General features: G+C 47.6%; 1 protein-coding gene across 1 annotated transcript in view; it reads left to right on the top strand.

Moving 5' to 3' along the window:
• Positions 1 to 23,761, top strand: part of SAP130 (Sin3A associated protein 130) — a 696,083-nt gene that overhangs the window by 375,822 nt on the left and 296,500 nt on the right. The window contains exon 17 of the mRNA XM_078665599.1: positions 16,564 to 16,913. Coding sequence (XP_078521725.1) covers positions 16,564 to 16,913 — 350 coding nt within the window. The remainder of the gene's footprint in view (positions 1 to 16,563; positions 16,914 to 23,761) is intronic.

Here is a 23,761-nt window from a genome sequence, read left to right on the forward strand (position 1 = left end):
TTTAGGAGCATAGGTACCTCTTCCTGGGGGATGCTGCGTCGGACTGACCGGGGAGCGGCAACACAGTAACAAGACTCTGCTAATTTTGTGCCTGCGGGTTGCTGTTGAGTAGCTCCTCTACTCCAAGGGAGATTGCTGGTGATTTGAGAAGGGCTTTGAGAAGCTGGGTTTCTGTTGCAGTAACACCCCCCCCCCCACACACACACACTCTTTTTGCCAGACTACTGATGCCCTTTTGACTGGAAGTGTGCTGGGTCCCTGCCAAACAGCTTCCCAGGACCTATGTTCTTTCCCCCAAAATAACCCAAACCCAATTGGCCTTCCTTGGCTACAGCCCCTGGTTAATGGTACCACAGGTACCCAGGGCACTGTGACCAGGGAAGAACTCTAAGGGCTGCAACACTTATTGTGCCGCCCTTAAAGGCCCTGTACTATCACACATGCACTCTACCTTTGCTGGCTGCATGTCTTGGTGCAGAACAGAGTGAAGAGTCGACATGGCACACATCCCTGTGTGCCATGCCTACAACCCACTACCCTGGCATAGATCAGTCACCCCTCTAGCTGGGTGCACTATCCCAGTGGTGAGGGTACTGGTGCATAAGCCCTGTACCCCTACAGTGTAAGTCCATTCTTAGACATTGTTAGTGCAGTGCTGCCATTAAGAGTATATGGTGCTGTGAGTTTGTCATTACGAACTCCACAGCACCATAATGGCTACACTGAAAACTGAGAAGGTTGGTATCAAACTTCTCAGCACATTAAACCCACCTTTCAGCTGCCACCACCAGACATGTTTCTGGACCCCTGGCCGAGAGCCTGCTGCTCTCGGGGGCCTGAAACAATGCACATCCTGGGACAAGGTGCCAAGCCTCCTCCCCAGGATGGGCAGGGTCCACGAAGGGGACGCTTCAAAGGCTGCTGCCTTTGTGAGCTTCCCCAGGCCAATTGCAGCTTTCAGCAACTGGTCCTTACTGGTTCTGACCCCCACTTTGGGCAGGAGAACTGGCGGGAAAAACAAGTGAGGAGTAGAGGTGTGTCCACTTCTGCCAACTTCACCCCTCCGATAGGGGAGCCGAGGTGAAGCACAACTCTGTCCCCATCATCTTGCAGATGGGGGGACCCAGCCAACCAGGGAAAGGCTTATGCCCCCCTCTCACTGGAGGGTGGCCTAATAGGAGTGTACCCACCCCAGGGAAGGGACCCATTGGTCCCAACCTTTTTACTTACCTATAACGCCCCTAAATCTAGTATTTAGGGGCACCCCTGAATCTTGCTTGCTCAGACCAGAAGAAACCACAAGAAAAAAAGGACCGAACAGCCTTGTCGAAGCTCACAAGTGGAGGACGCCCACTGACTTCGCCCCAGCCCTACCAACTGTCTCCACCACGAACCTGCTCCAGGAAAATCCTGGTGGTCCTGCAGCCAGCAACCTCAACAAACCCAGAGGACCTGCCTGCCTTCAATCCCAACGACTCTGTCTCTCGTGAACACTGGATTTGTTTAAACAACAGACTAGTTCCGCAAGGATCCGCATGTTTGCAGCACTCTTCACCCGACGCCCACGGCCGGAGTTCGAGTGGCCCAACACCAAGAGGAGGTCTCCCCGGCGATCCTGACCCGATATCCTGCGACCCCTGACCTGCCTCAAGCTGACACCTGCGGCCTCAACCCGAAAGGTCCCCCCAACTGCGACCAGGAACTGGTAAGAAGATCTGACACTAAAAGGCACCCATGCACCCCACGGCCTTGGGTGGCCCAACCGACGGTGCCTAACCAACCCCCAACATCCCAACTTACCTCTCCAAGTGGTGGTTGCACCCAGAAGGCCATTGTCCCCGAGCCTGCAGTGCTTTTGCAAACCGGAAACTCCTCATTGAAAGCTACAGTGCTTCCAACGCCAAAACAGCAGCACTCTGCACCCGGCCGCCCCAGTGCCGCTGAGGGTGCTACTTTTGTGCTGGCCTAAACCCCCATTTGCCCTGAGCTTAAGTCCAGGAGCTTTGCTCCCGCAACCCAGTGGCCTGCTAGTCAGCAGCCACCAACCAGAGGCCCCCTATCCCCAATTGGATAACATTGGTCCTCAGCACTCTGCACCCGGCCTCCTTAGTGCCTCTGAGGGTGTAATAAGAATGCATCCTTGACCCTCCGTGACCCCTGAGTCTACCCCCAGAACCTCAACTTCCACTACCAAATACTTACCCTAAAACCGATAACACTATTTTCCTCCAAAGGATAACATTAATTGTTTTTCTCGTAAAAGTTTCGAACTGTTGAGTTTTAAAACCTAAAGAAATTCTTTAAAATTATACTAACAAAAACGATATTACTTACCTGTTTACAGGAAATGTCTCAGGGTAGTATCCCTGTATACTACACTGTGTAAGAAAAGTAATCTCAAAAGTAACTTATCTGTAACTTTACGCAAAATCCTATACAAAGTAATCTCAAAAGTAACTTATCTGTAACTTTACTCAAAATCCTATACAAAGTATATGTACTGTATTCTGAAAAGCATTGCATTATCAGTAACACTACTGTAATCAAATCAAAGGACATTTACAATTACAATCAAAACTGTTACAATCTGTATATTTATTGCAAAGTACTCATCACTTACCTGTGCCAGGCGTGCTTGGTTCTAGGAAATGAAATACCTAAAAGAAGTGTGTACAACAAACGCTTAACACAGTCCTCTGATACAGCCTTACTGCTCGACCACAATACCACAAATTGAGAGTAAGATGCTTTCTAACTTTACCTCTTCCTACCTTTGGGCTTCCTCTGGACACTATACGTCACTTTGGTATAGTATATGAAGAGCGAGCTTCTTACAAGGGCTGGCAGTGTACTGGCCCTTAGTTATTTCTAAGCTGCAGGTCAAATCACTCGGTCATTATTTTCAGAGGTCTTTGAAGCCTCCTGCCTTGTTATACTGATCACTTAGCTACCCTGCTTGGAGAAGGCGACAACACCTCTGGTCGGAGCAGGTATTGTTTTTCTCTGTGGGCTCTGACCTGTTGGGGGACAGAAACCGGTCTGTGTTGGCAGATTGGTCTACACCAGTCAGCCAGTACAGTAGTAGTCGGTAGGTTTTTAGGGGCGCATCTAACGTGCTCTCTGGCGGGAACAACAAGTGCTGGATAGAGTTGTACCCACCTTTGCCAACTCCATCCCTCAGGTGGGGGAGGCGGGGTGAAGCACAACTCAGAGTTTCCACCATCTTGAGGATGGGGGACCCAACCAACCAGGGACAGGCTTAAGCCCCCTCCCACTGGAGGGTGGCACAATAGGGGGTGTACCCACCCCAGGGAAGGGACTCATTGGTCCCTGCCCTCTACCTATGTGTAACACCCCTAAATCTAGTATTTAGGAGGCACCCGGAACCATGCTTCCTCAGATCCAGAAACAACAAGAAAGGAGATAAGAAGAAAGACCGAAGAATCGTGCCGGGCTAACAAGAGGACCACGCCCACAGACTTGGGCCCAGTCCTACCGGCCTGTCTCCCCTCTAGCCTGCTCCTGCGAAATCCCGGTATCCTGCAGCAAGCAACCTCAAAAACCCAGGAGGACCTGCCTGCTTTCACTTCCAAAGACTGCTTCTCCCGTGAACACCGTATTTGTTAAACTGCAACCTCTGGATCCGGACGGACACAGCGAATCCAGCCCACTGTGCACCCGCCGAACCTGGCCCAAGCTTGAGTGGAAAAACACGACAAGGAGGTCTCCCCGGCGATTATGACCCAAGATCCGGAGATCCCAGACCAGCCTCAAGACCCTAGCAAACGCCTGCAGCCGCAATCCAGAGGATCCCCTCTCCCGCGACCAAGACGGGGTAAGACTTTCAGACGCCAAAAGGCACCCCTGCACCCGACGACCCACGTCCTTGTGTGCTCCAACCAACGGTGCCTAACCAACCCAAGACATCCCAAATTACCCCTCAAATTGGTGGTCGCACCCAGAAGATCTTTGTCCCCGAGCCTACAGTGTTTCTTTCGACCGGAGTCTCTCCATAGCAAACAGTGCGCCTGGAGCCAAAATAGCACTCTGCACCTTGCCGCACCAGTGCTGCTGAGGGTGCACCTTTTGTGCTGACTTACAACCCCAATTGCCCTGAGCTAAACCCTAGGAGCTTTGCTCCCACAGCTGTGTGGCCTGCTTGCTAGCTGCCACCAACCGGAGACCCCCTATCCTCCATAGAATAACATTGGGCCTCAACACTCTGCAGCTGTCCGCCCTAGTGCAGCTGAGGGTGTAACAAGAGTACATCACTGACCCTGGGGGACCCCTGAGTCTAACCCCAGAACTTTAACTCCCACAGTAGATAACTTACCTTTGAACGGATAACCTGTTTTTCCTCCGTAGGATAGCATTGACAATTTTTCTCCCAAAAAGTTTCGAAGTGTGGAGTTTTGAAGTCTAAAAATATTCTTTAGAAAACGCACTAATAACCAAAACACATTTACTTACCTGTTTACAGGAAATGTCCCAGTGCTGAATCTAGGTATCCAGCACTGAGTTAGAAAAGTAACGTAAAATGTAACTTACCTGTAATTTACTGGAAAAGCCTATTCATTTCAATGTACTGTATTTGCGAAGTATTGCAGCCTACTGCATCCTCTGTTAATCAAACAAACTACAATTCCAATTGCATTTTCCAACTGTCCTACATTCAGCAACTTATTACTTTAAAGTATTTAATGCTTACCTGTGCCAGGCTTGCTTGGTTCTAAAAATAAAACAACAGTATACTTTTTTATACAAAAACATTTGGCCTAGAGTTCAGTTATTGAGTGTGTGAATTCATCTGCTGACTGAGTGTGTACATCAAATGCTTAAGACTGTCCTCTGATACTGCCTTACTTCTCAACCACTCTACTACAAACAGAGAGTAAGGTTCCTTCTAACTTTAACCTCTGCCTACCTCTGGGGTCACCTGTATTCTATACACACTGTACCTCATTTTGGTGTAGTATATATAGAGCCAGTTTCCTACACTCCTTGTCTTGCCTTGTGAAGGACCTATATGGAGCACAGACTATGCAGCAGACTTGCAGGACGACAAGACCAGGAGCAGCAGGAGTCTTCCCAATTGCAGTCTCGGTTCCCAAAGCGAAGTCCAACGAAGTACAAAGTGCCCAGACAGTTGAAGATGAAGTGGTTACGGATCTGAAACTTGTCCCATGCCGAATCTAAAGAGCCACCCACAGGTAAGCCTTGAAGTACCCAAAGGAAAGGGTTGGGATGATTAAGGGGTCCCGCGCAGAGGTGGGCTGGCCAGTGGGGAGGATACTCCCATGTCCTTTGTCCAGTTTTGTAGCAGAGCGGGAGCCAACAGCGCCCTGAACTGCTTTCAGCTGGAGTATGCAAGTAGGGCACCAAATGTGCCCTTCAAAACAGCCTAGTGGTGCTGGCAAGCACCCCCACCTTGTCCAAATACACGAAGTCCTGTCTGGGAGGTGGTCACACCTCCCTGTGACATGAAACCTATTTTTCTTTGTTCCCCTGCTTGAGCATGGCTCAGCAGCAGTAGGGCAGAATCGTGTCTGTGGTTGGCAGCAGCCATAGCGATTTTTCCCGGAGTTTTATATTGCGCAAACTTGACCTGAAGGTATCGGGTATCAGAGCTCTTTACATGAGCGCCAGTTGCGTTACACAAGGACACATTACTTTTTATTGGGCACAGGGAGATTGAGTGAGAAAGGCTCAGAATCACAGGATGTTGAGTGTCATTACCGAGACTCAAACCTGGTTCCCCAGATTTGAGGTAGATTTCCTAGCTGTTAGAACACATCCCCTCCCCATAGCTTGCTGTCATACTCTGGAAGACTTGTACCAGGAGCATGGAGGGCTTCCCGGAGGAGCCCCCGAGTGCAAGGAATCATACACCCATCACAGCTTACAGTGTTAGGGTATGATTCCAACCTGTTTGATACCAAACATGCCAGGGTTTGTTACAGCCAGTTTAGAGTTAGCCATCGCGTAATGACACATGGCCAATCTATGTATCGTAATGGCTGATGCACTTACAACGCCTGGAGAATGGACTCCAGGAATTGTAGGGGTGTCCTGCTTATCCAGGGGCACCCTCACACTTCTAACCAAGCACCCTGCCTTCAGGATTTAATGGCCTACCTTAGGGGTGACTTATAGTTTATAAGTGTAGTGACCTCAGATATAAGATAACAGATCGGTTGTAAGTAGTGCTAGCACCAGCTTACACAGGCTGCAATGTCAGACCTGTAGTTAAAGTTTGAGTGGTCTCTCATGGGTGGCATAATACATGCTGCAGCCCATGGGAGACCCCTTGTATACCTATGCCCTGGGTACCTTAGTACCATATACTAGGGACTTACAAGGGTACACCAGTAGGGTCCTCACCATGGTCCTATTTAGGGAGGAAGCACAGAGACTGGTGTCCTGTTTAGCAGGATGCCACTCAGACTAGTCAGAAAAACAAAATGACATTAGCAACAAGTGGATATACACTGGATAGGCCGAAGAAAAGAGGAGGAGGCCTTGCGGTCATATATCACTTCTCCATTAAAGGCAGCTTCCTCCCCATAGCGTCCGACTCTTGTGAGGCCCTAGCATTTAATTTAATTTTATCGACCATCAATCCTTTAAGGGCTGTCTGATATACAGACCACCGGGCACCAAATCCGGGTTATTGGGGGAAGTGGGTAACTTTTTAGAGGAAGCACTATGTACAAAGGCCTACACTGTCCTTGGGGATCTTAATTTCCATCTGGATTCCAGTCAGGACAGTGATACAGTGGCACTAAAAGACCTAATGGAAGGGCTGGGGCTAATGCATGTGGTCATTGGGCCCACTCATAAAGCAGGTCATACCTTGGACGGGATTTTTACGAGTCACCCAGACTTGCAATACACCGGGACCGAGCCCGTAGCCTGGTCAGACCATGCTGTGGTATGGTTTAGAATTCAAGGTGGGGCATTACATAGGACAAGACGGAATAAGAAGGAAGTCAAGGTTAGCAGAGCCTGGACTAAAATAGATGGGACTGCATTGGAAGAACTGCTGGCATCACCAAGGTGCCTTTGCCTGTAGGAACAGAGGAAGCCGCCACCACTTTTGCCAACTGGATCGACCAGGCTTGCACTAAACTGGCCCCACCTAAAAGCTGGCTTCCCACCCGCACGGTTCCATCAGCCCCCTGGTTTACAGAGTAACTCGGGGAGCTAAAGTGCGAGTGCAAAAAGCTAGAACGAGTCTGGCGTAAAAACTACAACGAAGCCGAGAAGAAGACATACAGAGCTAGTCAGGGAAAATATAAAGAGAGAATAAGACAACTTAAGGAAGACTACTTTACAGAACGCATCCTTGGGGCAAAAAACTCGTCCAAGGAACTCTTTTATACAGTAGCAAGCCTGGCCACACCTAAATTAGCAGTTACGCCTCCAAGCAAGGAACTCTGCGAGAAATTGGCTCAGTTTTTTGCAAGCAAGGTGGAAAAGATTTTTGCATCTTTGGAAGCCCCGTGGCACAGAGCCTGAAGGCATCCAGATCTAGGTGCCGGACGGCAGCCACCCAGGGCACCAAATTGCTGGGCTTTGTCCCAGTGGAAGGGGCCGAGATCAAAAGACACCTGTTGAGCATAAAATCTGGCTCACCCTATGACCCCTGCCCAGTAACAGTTGCAAAGCTGGCAGTAACCCCCATAGCCAATGCTATCAGGATTATCTAATCAGTTATTTGAGATGGAGGAGTTCCCATCGAGCTGGAAGCGGGCGTCCATCAAGCCGCTACTAAAAAAGCCTAATTTGGACATCTCGGACCCCAACAATTATCGGCCAATTTCAAGAATTCCTATGCCGGCCAATATCATAGAAAGGATTATGAACATCCAGCTTAGTGCACACCTAGGAACTACTCAGGGGCTAGACATCTCACAGCATGGGTTTAGACCAGGCCACAGTACGGAGTCCGCCCTGATCAAGTCAACAGAAGAGGTCAGGAAGGTGATGGACTCCGGAGGTCGTGCAGCCCTGTTTATGCTGGATTTATCGGCGGCCTTTGATACGGTCCACCACACCATCTTGGTGGACCGGCTGGAGGAATGTGGGGTTCAGGGGAAGGCGTTAGACATTTTGAGATCTTTTTTGACCAATAGGGTCCAGGTAGTCGTGCTGGGGGACTTTGAGTCGAAAGCCTTTCAACCACCATGTGGGGTTCCTCACTTAGCCCTACCTTGTTTAATGTCTACGTCTCTTCCCTGGCCCCAGTCATCCGCTCCCATGGGTTTGAACTTACATCTTACGCAGATGACACACAGATAGTGGTGTCACTGCTACCAGGGAGGGAGAATGACGTGGCCAGCAAGTTCCAGGAATGCATGAAAGCCGTGAGCAAATGGATGGCCGGAAATTGTCTAAAACTCAATTCGGCTAAAACCGAAGTGATACTGTTTGGCTCCACGGCCAATTTTTGGGGCCCGAGCTGGTGGCCAGAAGAGATGGGGACTCTTCCCACTCCTGTTAATAAGGTTAAGAACCTGGGGGTCTTTATAGACAACAGACTCTCCTATAGACCTCAGGTAACCGCCTTGGCCTCATCCATCCACTGGATATTGAAAATCCTTCGGAAGGTTCTTCCGTTTCTCCCAGGGGAATGTAAAAAAACAGTGGACACGGCCTTGGTGCTCTCACGATTGGATTACTGTAACAGTCTGCTCCTTGAAGCCCAGCAAGGAGCACTCGACAAGTTACAGATACTGCAGAATGCAGCAGCGCGCCTGCTTACAGGCTTGCCCAAATTTGCGTCCATCTCCCACGAACTAATGAAATTACATTGGTTGCCAGTAAGGAAGCGGATCCTATTTAAAAGCCTGTGCATTGTCTTTAAGGCGATCCACAGTATAGGTCCAGCATTCCTGGGGCAATACTTTCACTGGTACAAGCCTGGTAGACTTTTGAGGTCAGCTACTTTGGGACTGATCAAGACCCCACGCATCAGGAAAGTGTGTTGGGGAGGCAGGAGTCTTAGCCGAGGGGCGGCGGTGGCCTGGAATGCCCTTCCAGTGGCACTCCGACTGTCCCCTGAGCTGATGACCTTTCGGCGAAAGCTAAAAACATGGGTTTTTGTAAATTAACCTGGGCATTAGCTTCAGGAGTTATCAAGACAGCGCCAGGACACCGTACCGTAACAGTGCGCTTTACAAGTGTCAAAAATAAATAAATAAATAAATAAATAAATAACCATTGTCGGAGAGTAGGGTCTGCTTCCTATGGTTACCAACACTTTTTGCTGTGATTCTCTGGTTTTTAGACTTTAGTGTGGCTGTGGACCTGCCAATCAGGCCTACAGCCCATCTGTTCTCTCTAAATTGATACCATGTACTTTAGGTACATACCAGATTGGTTACTTGGTCACCCTTGTCAGCACCTGTATAGTGTACCATAGGTACCCAGGGCAAAGGTGCACCCTAGGCCTACCAGGGGCTGCAGCATGTATTGTGCCACCCCTGGTTTGCCGTCCAAACTGACACCACAGGTCTGTTCACACAGCCTGGGTAAGTCGGATATATATATATATATATATATATATATATATATATATATATATATATATATATATATATATATATATATATATATATATATATATATATATATATATATATATATATATATATATATATATATATACACATTTTAGTTTCTATTTTTGAATATGTGTTTCAAAGTTTACATTACAGTGAAAGGAGGTTTGTCACTCTGTCACAAGGATGGTGTCATCAGTGATGTCATGAGTGATGTCACTGACCATGTCATGAGTGATGTAATATGTGACGTCATCAGCAGTGCATTGCACGCGCAAGTTATAGTGAGTCCAACTAACTATAACGTGGGAATTTCAATGGTTTTATAAGAGTAAAACTTCCAGCTAACTATAACTAGTGTGAAACCTATGGTTTTTTCAGTGAATATATATATATATATATATATATATATATATATATATATATATATATATATATATATATATATATATATACACACACATACATATATATATATATATATATTGCAACACGAACACTGCCTGTTCTGTCGAACTCCATTGACGGGTGCCTCCTTCGTGCAGGGCAGCATGCACGTATTTATTCACCACAAATTGTCCCCTTGTAAGGAACAGAACGGAGCACACTGTGGGGGTTCTGAAATTTCTTTATTACTCTCAGCATGACGCGTTTCGTCATCTCGACTCATCAGATGCTGTTTGGTAAAATGAGAAATTGACGTTTTTTTCAGTCATTTTAAAGCCTAGGTTGGGCTCCTCCCACCAAGTGTTCGGCCCGATGTGAATACATAACTGTTTATGGCCGCCATCTTTGAGTGTCTGTTTCTTGTAGTAATCCCTCAGTTTGTTTGGTTGATAGCGATGTTGGTTCTTCAATTTTAGCTTTTTATTTTCTCGCTTTGGGAAAGTAACTCGCCTCTCAGATGTTTTCATCACACTTGGTAGTTTGAGAGCCTCACAATCCGCTTTTCTCCCCACTCGTCAGTCGCTGCGGAATTGTATCTGGGAAAGCCGGTTTAAGTAATCGGTTTGCCATTGTTTTCGTCGCAATCCATTGTGGCAGATACTGTCCATTGTAGCGGCGGTTCTGACAGAAGAGTATCTTAAGATTGCAACACGAACACTGCCTGTTCTGTCGAACTCCATTGACGGGTGCCTCCTTCGTGCAGGGCAGCATGCACGTATTTATTCACCACAAATTGTCCCCTTGTAAGGAACAGAACGGAGCACACTGTGGGGGTTCTGAAATTTCTTTATTACTCTCAGCATGACGCGTTTCGTCATCTCGACTCATCAGATGCTGTTTGGTAAAATGAGAAATTGACGTTTTTTTCAGTCATTTAAAAGCCTAGGTTGGGCTCCTCCCACCAAGTGTTCGGCCCGATGTGAATACATAACTGTTTATGGCCGCCATCTTTGAGTGTCTGTTTCTTGTAGTAATCCCTCAGTTTGTTTGGTTGATAGCGATGTTGGTTCTTCAATTTTAGCTTTTTATTTTCTCGCTTTGGGAAAGTAACTCGCCTCTCAGATGTTTTCATCACACTTGGTAGTTTGAGAGCCTCACAATCCGCTTTTCTCCCCACTCGTCAGTCGCTGCGGAATTGTATCTGGGAAAGCCGGTTTAAGTAATCGGTTTGCCATTGTTTTCGTCGCAATCCATTGTGGCAGATACTGTCCATTGTAGCGGCGGTTCTGACAGAAGAGTATCTTAAGATTGCAACACGAACACTGCCTGTTCTGTCGAACTCCATTGACGGGTGCCTCCTTCGTGCAGGGCAGCATGCACGTATTTATTCACCACAAATTGTCCCCTTGTAAGGAACAGAACGGAGCACACTGTGGGGGTTCTGAAATTTCTTTATTACTCTCAGCATGACGCGTTTCGTCATCTCGACTCATCAGATGCTGTTTGGTAAAATGAGAAATTGACGTTTTTTTCAGTCATTTAAAAGCCTAGGTTGGGCTCCTCCCACCAAGTGTTCGGCCCGATGTGAATACATAACTGTTTATGGCCGCCATCTTTGAGTGTCTGTTTCTTGTAGTAATCCCTCAGTTTGTTTGGTTGATAGCGATGTTGGTTCTTCAATTTTAGCTTTTTATTTTCTCGCTTTGGGAAAGTAACTCGCCTCTCAGATGTTTTCATCACACTTGGTAGTTTGAGAGCCTCACAATCCGCTTTTCTCCCCACTCGTCAGTCGCTGCGGAATTGTATCTGGGAAAGCCGGTTTAAGTAATCGGTTTGCCATTGTTTTCGTCGCAATCCATTGTGGCAGATACTGTCCATTGTAGCGGCGGTTCTGACAGAAGAGTATCTTAAGATTGCAACACGAACACTGCCTGTTCTGTCGAACTCCATTGACGGGTGCCTCCTTCGTGCAGGGCAGCATGCACGTATTTATTCACCACAAATTGTCCCCTTGTAAGGAACAGAACGGAGCACACTGTGGGGGTTCTGAAATTTCTTTATTACTCTCAGCATGACGCGTTTCGTCATCTCGACTCATCAGATGCTGTTTGGTAAAATGAGAAATTGACGTTTTTTCCAGTCATTTAAAAGCCTAGGTTGGGCTCCTCCCACCAAGTGTTCGGCCCGATGTGAATACATAACTGTTTATGGCCGCCATCTTTGAGTGTCTGTTTCTTGTAGTAATCCCTCAGTTTGTTTGGTTGATAGCGATGTTGGTTCTTCAATTTTAGCTTTTTATTTTCTCGCTTTGGGAAAGTAACTCGCCTCTCAGATGTTTTCATCACACTTGGTAGTTTGAGAGCCTCACAATCCGCTTTTCTCCCCACTCGTCAGTCGCTGCGGAATTGTATCTGGGAAAGCCGGTTTAAGTAATCGGTTTGCCATTGTTTTCGTCGCAATCCATTGTGGCAGATACTGTCCATTGTAGCGGCGGTTCTGACAGAAGAGTATCTTAAGATTGCAACACGAACACTGCCTGTTCTGTCGAACTCCATTGACGGGTGCCTCCTTCGTGCAGGGCAGCATGCACGTATTTATTCACCACAAATTGTCCCCTTGTAAGAAACAGAACGGAGCACACTGTGGGGGTTCTGAAATTTCTTTATTACTCTCAGCATGACGCGTTTCGTCATCTCGACTCATCAGATGCTGTTTGGTAAAATGAGAAATTGACGTTTTTTTCAGTCATTTAAAAGCCTAGGTTGGGCTCCTCCCACCAAGTGTTCGGCCCGATGTGAATACATAACTGTTTATGGCCGCCATCTTTGAGTGTCTGTTTCTTGTAGTAATCCCTCAGTTTGTTTGGTTGATAGCGATGTTGGTTCTTCAATTTTAGCTTTTTATTTTCTCGCTTTGGGAAAGTAACTCGCCTCTCAGATGTTTTCATCACACTTGGTAGTTTGAGAGCCTCACAATCCGCTTTTCTCCCCACTCGTCAGTCGCTGCGGAATTGTATCTGGGAAAGCCGGTTTAAGTAATCGGTTTGCCATTGTTTTCGTCGCAATCCATTGTGGCAGATACTGTCCATTGTAGCGGCGGTTCTGACAGAAGAGTATCTTAAGATTGCAACACGAACACTGCCTGTTCTGTCGAACTCCATTGACGGGTGCCTCCTTCGTGCAGGGCAGCATGCACGTATTTATTCACCACAAATTGTCCCCTTGTAAGGAACAGAACGGAGCACACTGTGGGGGTTCAGAACCCCCACAGTGTGCTCCGTTCTGTTCCTTACAAGGGGACAATTTGTGGTGAATAAATACGTGCATGCTGCCCTGCACGAAGGAGGCACCCGTCAATGGAGTTCGACAGAACAGGCAGTGTTCGTGTTGCAATCTTAAGATACTCTTCTGTCAGAACCGCCGCTACAATGGACAGTATCTGCCACAATGGATTGCGACGAAAACAATGGCAAACCGATTACTTAAACCGGCTTTCCCAGATACAATTCCGCAGCGACTGACGAGTGGGGAGAAAAGCGGATTGTGAGGCTCTCAAACTACCAAGTGTGATGAAAACATCTGAGAGGCGAGTTACTTTCCCAAAGCGAGAAAATAAAAAGCTAAAATTGAAGAACCAACATCGCTATCAACCAAACAAACTGAGGGATTACTACAAGAAACAGACACTCAAAGATGGCGGCCATAAACAGTTATGTATTCACATCGGGCCGAACACTTGGTGGGAGGAGCCCAACCTAGGCTTTTAAATGACTGAAAAAAACGTCAATTTCTCATTTTACCAAACAGCATCTGATGAGTCGAGATGACGAAACGCGTCATGCTGAGAGTAATAAAGAAATTTCAGAACCCCCACAGTGTGCTCCGTTCTGTTCCTTACAAGGGGACAATTTGTGGTGAATATATATATATATATATATATATATATATCTATAAGTCACTCCTATGGCAGGCCGTGACAATCCTGGAGGCCGAGTGCTTGGTTTCATGTGGGAGGGTGCCCTGGCATGAGCTGAGCCCCTCTGCATCTTTTGGAACCATCTCCTTATAGCTGTTCTATGATATAGCCATACCATATACTCTTAAGTGCCTTATAATCCTCGCGGTTAGTGCTAACTTTGGTTTGGCTTTACCAAAACATGTTGTGTAAGGTGTCAAACACTTTGGAATACTACCCCTCCGCCAGTTCTGGCGGTGGGGGTAGCATGCCACCCTTCTAGAGGGAGAGACATGTAGTTACTGGTTTACCCGGTTAAAGTTAAACAGAGCCTCAGCATCACAAAATGGATGCCGCTGCCACAGACACGAGTCTGCCCTCCTGCTACCGAACGAAACTCTGGCAGGGGAGGCCTGGACAATAGGTTTCCTGTCCAAGGAGGTGCTGGCACCTCCCCAGACAGTCCTTTGTGTATTGGGGCAGGGAGGGCTGCATTCAGTGAATGCTTTCCAGACACTGCCTGGGGCACACAAGGTGCTCCATGCATTTCCCAGTTCAAAGCGGAGGCCTGTGGCGGACACGGGAGACGTGGGACCGGAACTCCTGGACATCCTGCATTTGCAAGCTGCACCTACTTCACGAGGTATCTCAAAGTTGTGCATTGGGGTGCTTGAAGCCCCAGACCCGAGCACCATTTGCACCGAAGCTCAGAGGCCCCCACTCCACGAGTGTCCTGTGGGCCCCGCTTTTGCATTTCAGCTCGACGCGTCTTCGCGGTTCCTTGCCCATTGGCTAGTGAGCCCCCCCGAAGACTTATCTTCGAATCTAACTTGCTTTCCTGGTTGCTCCAGGCTTGCTCTAACTTTTCTGCAAAGGAGAAGTTCCTCAGATCTTGCTGGTCTGCACCGAACCAATCTCGACATCCTGCGTGGGTTGCGGTTGCCAAGGCTTGTTAGGTCCAGTCCGGATACTGACACCGCAGTCAACTAGATCATTCGTGGGACAGGTTGGATCCAGTTCCTGGTCGTCGTCGACGCCTCCTGGTCCTCGTGGCTGAAGAGACAAGCTTCACCTCCTCACCTGAAATCACCCGACATCTGGTGGCATCTTCCGATCGCCACCCTGGTCACTGGCAAGTGACCCAGACTCTGTCCCTTCTGCTTTCAGGTTCTACAGATCTTCGATCCACCCGGACACTTTTCCTCTGGTCGCCTGCAGCACTCTTTGCTGTTCTCCATTGAAAACGCCGACGAAATCCGACACTAAAAGGCACCTATGCACCCTGCTTCCCCGGGTGAGGTAACACGAATACTCCTGTGCTGCCGTGGGTCATGACTCTCGAAGTGTCCTAGTTTAAAAGGGTTCCATCGTAGTCCATCCGGAAGTGTCCTTAAATTGTAAATTTGTAATTTGTTTGTTTCCCATAGAAAGTCAATGGTAACTCGCGGCTGTGTTTAGACACTGCACGCGTCTCCCGTGGGCCTCCTACTTCCTAACCTGTGGTTGTTTAGAGTAGCCCCAGCGATTCCACAGGCCCAAGGCCTGCTTTCTAATTCTCACATGGTTCTTATACCACTATTTTAGTATATGGTTTGTGAGGCCCCTAGGGCATAACGTATACTGTGCAACTTATCGTATGCTAATTGAGTAACTTGTATTGTACTTTTACCTCTGACCTCATAAAGAGTGCAGATGGGTTGTGTTTAGAATAAATACATATATATTTGATATATACCTTGTGTGGTGTGCTTTCATTTGGTACTCGAGGGATTATAATTGGTAAAACTCGCTTACTTCGCTCTCTGAAGTCTTAGCCTGAAGACTGCTCGTCACTGCTACCCCCAGGATCGCTTTCTATAAGGTTGACTTTACAACCACCATCAATAAGGGTCGATTAGACTGGTGCAAGGTGCCCACTAGAACTAGTGGACATCATATGCCAGGCTAACTTCTCTCAACCATGTAAGCAGATCCTACTTTCCTACAGTAACTTTACTAGTAGTATCTTTACTACTTGTAAAGCTACTAGTAGTAACTTACATTTGTGAATACCGAAAAGTAGTAAAGTTAAACTTTTGGTCCAACTGTACCTTGTGAATCCGTCATTAAGTCTATTATCTTGAACTATGAAGACCAGTATGCTGTTGAAAGCATAGCATTACCATTGTGAAAGTGTATCTCAAAATGGCATAAAGTGCACTACGGGTTGATACTGCATGGTGAGTAATCACTTTTTGAACTCGAACCAGTACTTGTGTTGCCTATACCCTACTATCGCATTGAGACATGGAAAAGCCCCATATTACTGGAGAAGGAAGCACTAGATGTTGTGGGAACATTACATAATCTAGAATACTAAATTCTTGTCCCTCCATACAGCCTTCTGTCAGTATTTAGCATTAAATCCAAGCATCCCGACCATTGATATGTAGAATCAGTTGCTTCTTTCCTGTGCATGTCTCATGGTTACTTACATGTTTCATAATGTATTTATATGCCACTTTATGGCTAGTTGGCATGCTAAGATCATACTGTGTAGAATTGACTGGCGCTATCATGGTTTGTCAGTTATGTTGTTTTGCAGACTTTGGTGTAGTTGTAGACCGATGAGCAAGTTCCATTCCAGAAATATCCAACTAATGTTTTTGTCATTTTTCAGTGCCAAGCCTAAATCAGAAATTCATGTTTCTTTGACGACACCTGTCACCATGGATTGTGTGACTAGTTTGAGCAGTGAACAGCCGCCTGCCACAATGCTTTCGACTTCACAGCAGCCTGTGCTAACACCGTCAAATTCTATCCCTGCGAGTAGCCACTCATCCCAGCCATCCGTGGTAGCCTTATCAGCACTCTCGAGCACACCTGCCTCTTCTGTTGTTATTGCCAACTGTTCCGCAGTCGCACCACACTCTGCCGCTGGAGGCCTCTCTAATTCACTGCTTCCTGCATTACCTGAAGTTAAGATCAAGGAGGAACTGGAACCAGCTGATATTCTAAGGCCCATCTCCGGTAAGTGTTCTTGAGGTTCCTCATCCCATATAACAATAAGCACATCTAGTGGGCACACGTGTACTGTCCAGTTATTATTGGCTCCTAAATAGAAACTTCAGCAGAAGTCCTAAAGGTTTATTAAATGTAAGATTATAATGCTTCTCAGATCTGCTGGGCGACCCTCGGCAACATGATTGCTAAGAGGGATATTGCACAACTATGGGGCTCCCAGTCAAGGGCGGGAACGCTCCATTGTCGTGATTAAAGCAAAACCTTGTCATAAAATAGCCCCCTGAACCTTTGACTGTTTTGAAGGTTTGCCATTTCCCAAGTGGAGAGATGGGTAAAGTTCAGGTAATACAATGAATCCGTTCTAACTGTGGACCTTTTTCTACCTTAAAGATAAAAAATTCACTGCCTTGTTTTACTTTGCCTGTTGATGAACTAGTCAGGCTGCATTCAAATTTTGTGTGGGTCAAAAAGTTCTTCCACAACAGTTGTGGTGCTTGTCTTCGATTCTGGGTGAGTTTTAAATAATATGATGTTCGTAAAAGACAACTTTCTATTCTTCTCCTGCTTATAATCTTTGCATCTTTGGCTTGCTGACTGTATTTACCGGTCATTTTTGGGTCCAGTAGAGAGAGGGGATATTCCAGGTCTGCTTGTTATCTGTGATGACAGCATAATTGGAGAGCAAGTGCTCCAACAGAACATATTCCATCCTCCTTTTACATTTTAAAGCAATCAGACATTCCTCCTTCACCCTATGGGTTATCTAGAGCAGGCAGCCGACTACTTGGCAGCAAGATTATTTGCTTCAGGGTAATTTTGAAATTGTATGAAAAATCAAGCAAGAAGGGCACACTTTAAGTGTAATTTCACCTATTTAATAAATATCAGTAACTGGTTCTCATGTACTGCTCACCATGAGGTATGAACAAAGTAAATGTTTTTAATTGCGATATAACGCGAGAACATCCTTTGTTCTGAGTTGTCATTGGCATGTTCATGGTATTAACTTTTGGTTACTCATTTTATGTGTCAGACTAGTAAGAGAACGTTTCAGAATAAGAACAATGAGTGCATTAATGATCTGCTCAGGGCAGCTCAGGCATAACATCAGTGCATTTCTACGAAAGCCCTGTTATTCTCCCAAATTAAAGATGTACATAACGAATTAAGGGACAGGAGAGATAACCAAGAAGTGAAAAATAATAGACAAACGTATTCAGCAGCTAATCAAAGCATATTGGCATGTGAATGTCCCCTCCTTGGTATTTGAATGAATGAATGAATGAAAGAATGAGTAGGCACTTGTAGAACGCATGGCTACCCTTAGGCATCCCAGCGCAGAAGATATAGCACAGAAGTACTGAATTAGATTGAGGATTCTATTGCAGGGACATGTTCTGGAACTGCCACGTTTTAGGCCTTTCTTTGGAAGTAGAGTACCTGATGGCTGAGCTGAGTAACAAGGGAAGGGTATTCCAAATCTTGCCAACGTTATGTGAGGAAGGGTGGCCTCCATATCTTTCCCTTTTGATTTGAGGTACTTTATCCAAGAATAAATTGATGGAGCGCAAAATTCTTCAAGGAATATAGATCAGGGAGCGGGTAGTTGGAGGTCCATTTCCCCATCGTGTCTTGTGGGCAATGCATAGGAATTTAAACTTAATTCTTTCAACCACAGGGAGCCAGAATAGGCTATTTATAGCTTTTCTGGATGATGGAGTTCTGGGGATATTAAGCATCAGATGAGCAGCACAATTTTATACTACCTGCCGTTTCCTTGTAGTGCCTTTTTGCGTTCCCAGATGAAGCGAGTTACCATAGTCCAGGCGGGAAAGAGTAAGGGCCTGGACCATCAGTCTGCTAGCAGTAAACGGTAGAAGAGGAAACATTTTATGAAGCATTCTAAGGAAGCCGTAGTATGTAGCTGCCAGCTTCACTGCTTGCTGCTCAGTCATTGTGTCTCTGCCCCCAGCACCTCTCTGGTTCTAGGTAGGTGTTCGGGGCCCTCCTCCACCCACAGGTTCCTGCTTGCACCTCTTCCCTGGTGGTCCAGTGGGAGAGCCTTGCTCTTCTGCTGGTCCGCTCTGACTGCCTTTCTGTTTGTTTCTCTGCTTGTTTCTGTTTTTTGTCTATTAGTGCCTTTCTGTTTTTGTCTATCTGTGCCTTTCTGTTTTTGGCTGTTTGTCTCTCTGTGCCGTTGTTCTGTTGCTGCTTTCACGGTTTTGCTTTTATTTTTCCCAGTTTGCCTTTTTGCCTTTTTGCTCCTTTTTCCCCGCTGCTGCTGCCGCCCCCTCGGCCCCTCCCTGCATTGGCCTGCCATTAAGTAGGGGTCAGGGGAGGGAGAGCAGCTGGGAGGCGGGAGCAGGAACACGCAGGGGAAACACGCGTGTCCCACTCCCGCCTCCCAGCTGCTCTCCCTCCCCTCACCCCTACTTAATGGCGGCCGCTGCACCGCTGGTGTGCCGATGGCAAGCCGGTCTGTGCCCATCGGGACCCGACCGCGACCCCCGCCAGGGACCCTGGTCCTCCCATCCCCCACCACTAGTACTCCGCAATCTTCCAAGCACTCAACCCCAGATGCAACAACAACTGCCAGCTCTTGACGCCAAGCACCACTCTAGGCCCGTTCTTCTACCGACACTGCTGCCACACCTTAACCCACCTCTGGACTCAGACAGCCCCCTCCAACCCATCAGACACCAGCGCACCCAACCCCTTGAGCTAAATCCTCCTTAACGTACATTCCCTGCAGACACAGTTGAAATCTGGGGCCTCCTCAGCACCCTCTCACCCGACATCGCCTTCCTCTCAGAGACCTGGACCAACCCCAGCTCCACATCTGACATTGCAACTTCCATCCCTAAAGAATACAAGATCCAGAGGAAAGACCGCCTCAACCACCCTGAAGGAGGCCTCTCCATCTTCCAGAAAAGCTCCCTCTGACTGACAACCTCTATCTCGAACGACTCTGAGCCCCCTATGGAACACAACCACTTCCAGATTAACCCCAAAACAACTCTACGTGGATCTCTTGCCTACAGACCTCCCGGACCCTGCGCTCTGTTCACCAACACCATCGCAGACCACATCGCGCCCCACGCCCTCGCCTCCACAGATTACGTACTGCTCGGAGACCTGCATGTCCACCGTGACAACCTCAGTGACCAAGGTCACTGCAGCGAGCCTCCAGTGGCGAGTGCGACCAGGCGGCTTGACACAGCAGGGGAAGAGCGTGTCAAGGCCGTCCGAATCCGGTTCCTCAGGGTTGTGCGATGCTCTATGGGGGCCCACCTCTAAATCGACCCAAGTCCAGTTTGCAGTAAGCACAGACTTTTGGGAGCGATTGAGCGGGGGGAAAAAGGGGAGTGGACTGCGGGGGATGGAGACCTGCAAGGGCGACAAAAGCAGACAACAAAGATCAAAAAGCTGCACACTCCCTTTCCTGACTATTATCACTCCCTGATATGCCTAGGCTAGACTCATACCTGCAAAAGGAAATAATATCTCCGTGAACAACGTAAGGAAGAAGAGAGAGACTGTACTGTCTGTTTTTTCTTCGTCTCTTTTCTTCTCTTAGATCCAAAAGAGTTAACAAAAGATAGTTGTAACTGTTCCAGAATTGCGATTTCTGTCAACCCAGTTAGTTTTGTCCCACTACTTTAGACACAAAAAACACAGAAACTGATTTGCATAAGTTCCATCAAACACGAAGGACTTGAAAACAAAGTGGTCTCTCCCCAGCAGAAACAACTCAAAATAAGTACGTTATGCTTAATGTACTCTTAGGCATACGTTCAAACAATGTATATATATATATATAGTCTTGAAAAATAGGAAGTAACAAGGGGACAGCGTTTCGCGGGTGTATACAGCTCCCTGCAAGAGACCGGCCGGTCTCAGCCAACAGAGAGATTGCACTACCCAAGCGCCACTAGGTGCGCACTCCTCCTCTGCACGAGTACGCAAGAAAGTAGCGTCTGCCAACAGAGGAGAGTATGAAGCTGTCCCTCACGATACCTGAAAATCCAGAAGCACGGAAAAGATGTTGGTCCGCTTCGGTCCTGAATTCCTGGTGAACCCGGAACAGAAGTCTCTGCAGAACAGACCACAAGGAAGGCTTTGTAAACGAAAACCGGAGGTCCGAAACCAGGAGTCTCAGTAACAGCGTCCAACGTGTTACCAAAGAATTATCGGCAGTGTTTCCACTGGCTTGCCGTCTTTTGTGCTTCCGTGTACGTCAGAACAACGCATCACGTGATACGCCGCATACGTCCTACGCGACGAACCCGAGGAACATGGGAATTGTAGTGTTTCCCTGCCATATCTCACGTAGTTAGCGTGACAACCCGGCGCGGTTCTAGCGCGGTTCGTGACACAGCTTCTCGGCGGAGCGGGGCTCTTCCTGGGCGGGAACGGCCAAACGGTGACAGTCACGGCCTCAAGGAGGGGCTGGGGGGCACCAGGGTCACGGCTCCGGCGGGGCAGAAATCCTCACAATTACCGGCAGACGAGCAGAGAGCAGGTTGAGCCAGATGATTCTGTGGCTCAGGTCAGGGGGCAAGCTCAGTCAAGCCCTTGGAGAAAGTTTCTAGCACAAGTTTACAAAGTCTTTTCAGCAAGTCTTTTCCTCTCCTTCCTCAGCAAGGCAAGCAGCAGGCCAGTCCTTCCAGCGTCGTCTTCTCCTTCTAGTTGGGCAGATGTTCTTTGTGGGAAACAGGATTCTGATTGACAAGGAGCAGGGCTCCTACTTTTATACAGCATTTTGTTTGTTCTTACAGGCCAGGAGGCCTCTGCATAACTTCTTTCAGTCTCTGAATACTTTGTTGGGTGTACTCTGGTCTCTTCTTTCAGTGTGAGGGGCAGGCACATCAGACGCTCCACAGGAGGTGGAGCCAGCATTGTGTGGACAGGGGCAGCCAGGAGTACCTTGTTGACAGTGCTTCTCCTTTTCTGGGCCAAGTGTCGGGCTGAGTCATCAGTCGCTCCCCAGGGGGCAGAGCCAGCATTGTGGTGGCAGAGCACAGCCCTATTCAGAGTCCATGGGCACTCCCACCAAGGAGTAATCCTTGCATTCACCACCTGTCATCCCCCAGTCTGTTACTCACATAACCCAGACAGTCAGATACACATCCTAGCAGAGGCGGGCTGAAATGGTTAGGCAAGCAAATGCTAGCGTTCTAAAAGTAGCATTTGCAAACACAGGATATTAAAATAAACTTTACTAAATGAAGTATTTTATTATTCTGAGTTCAGGCATACTAAACTTGACTTTCTACCATGTTCCCTGAGCCTGCTGGGATTATAGAGTGTAATAATTCCAGCAGCCCATCTTGGCCTAAGAGAACAGGTAGCCTTGCAATAGTCAAAAACGAATTTGGCTGTAATTCACCATTAGAACATGCCACATACATCAGAGCATGTCCTACCTTACACTTACAATGCAACCTGCCATTGGGCCTACCATGGGGGTGACTAATATGAAGTTAAGGGAAGGTTTAGGGTCTGGCAATTGTGTGCACTTGCCCAGCCAGCATGACAGTACCAGACTGCACACAGGTTCTGCAATGGCAGACCCTAGACACATTTTAAAAGGCTGCTTCTGTGGGTGGCGCAACCAGCGCTGCAGGCCCACTAGCAGTATTGGTATTTACAAGCCCTGGCACTCCTGGTGCACCTTACTGGAGACTGACAGTAAATCCAATGAGCCAATCATGGAAATCAATCACATATACATTTTGCACAGGGAGAGCATATGCACTTTAGCACTGGTCAGCAGTGGTAAAGTGCCCAGAGTCATTAAACCAACAAAAACAGGTCAGAGAGCGTATTGGAGGAAGGCAACAAGTTTAGGGATGACCCTGCAAAGAGGGCCAGGTCCAACACTGACTCTCACTGACTCTGACTTTCACTGACTGATTCTCACTGACTGACTCTCTCACTGACTGACTCTCTCACTGACTGACTCTCTCACTGACTGACTCTCTCACTGACTGACTGACTGACTCTCACTGACTGACTGACTCTCACTGACTGACTGACTCTCACTGACTGACTGACTGACTCTCACTGATAGACTGACTCTCACTGATAGACTGACTCTCACTGATAGACTGACTCTCACTGACTGACTGACTGACTCTCACTGACTGACTGACTGACTCTCACTGACTGACTGACTGACTCTCACTGACTGACTGACTGACTCTCACTGACTGACTGACTCACCCTGAGTGTGCTGGGGATGCTCAGACGTGAGTCCCAGGCTCTCCACACCACTGGAGTCAAGCTATCCAGGCTGATGAAGGCTGATAGCCAGAAACTGGTCCTTGGATGCTTGATTCCGGTCTGGGAAAGACATGGCTTGGTAGTTCGGACTGGACTGTTCCCATGAGGCACAGGGTCAGAGCTGATTTGCATATAGCCAGTGTCTAACCCAGGGTGGTGTGGAGTGCAAAAAAACGATGGATTTAGGCCCAGATCCTTGTACTGGGGTGAATGTATGACATTGTTCTACATTCTGTCCATCAACTGTGTTTTTTGCAATTTCACCCTGAGTGTGCTGGGGATGCTCAGACGTGAGTCCCAGGCTCTCCACACCACTGGAGTCAAGCTATCCAGGCTGATGAAGGCTGATAGCCAGAAACCGGTCCTTGGATGCTTGATTCCGGTCTGGGAAAGACATGGCTTGGTAGTTCGGACTGGACTGTTCCATGAGGCACAGGGTCAGAGCTGATTTGCATATAGCCAGTGTCTATCCCAGGGTGGTGTGGAGTGCAAAAAAACGATGGATTTAGGCCCAGATCCTTGTACTGGGGTGAATGTATGACATTGTTCTACATTCTGTCCATCAACTG

Source organism: Lissotriton helveticus, chromosome 11 (assembly GCF_964261635.1).
Source record: "Lissotriton helveticus chromosome 11, aLisHel1.1, whole genome shotgun sequence".
In the NCBI taxonomy this organism is placed as follows: Eukaryota; Metazoa; Chordata; class Amphibia; order Caudata; family Salamandridae; genus Lissotriton; species Lissotriton helveticus.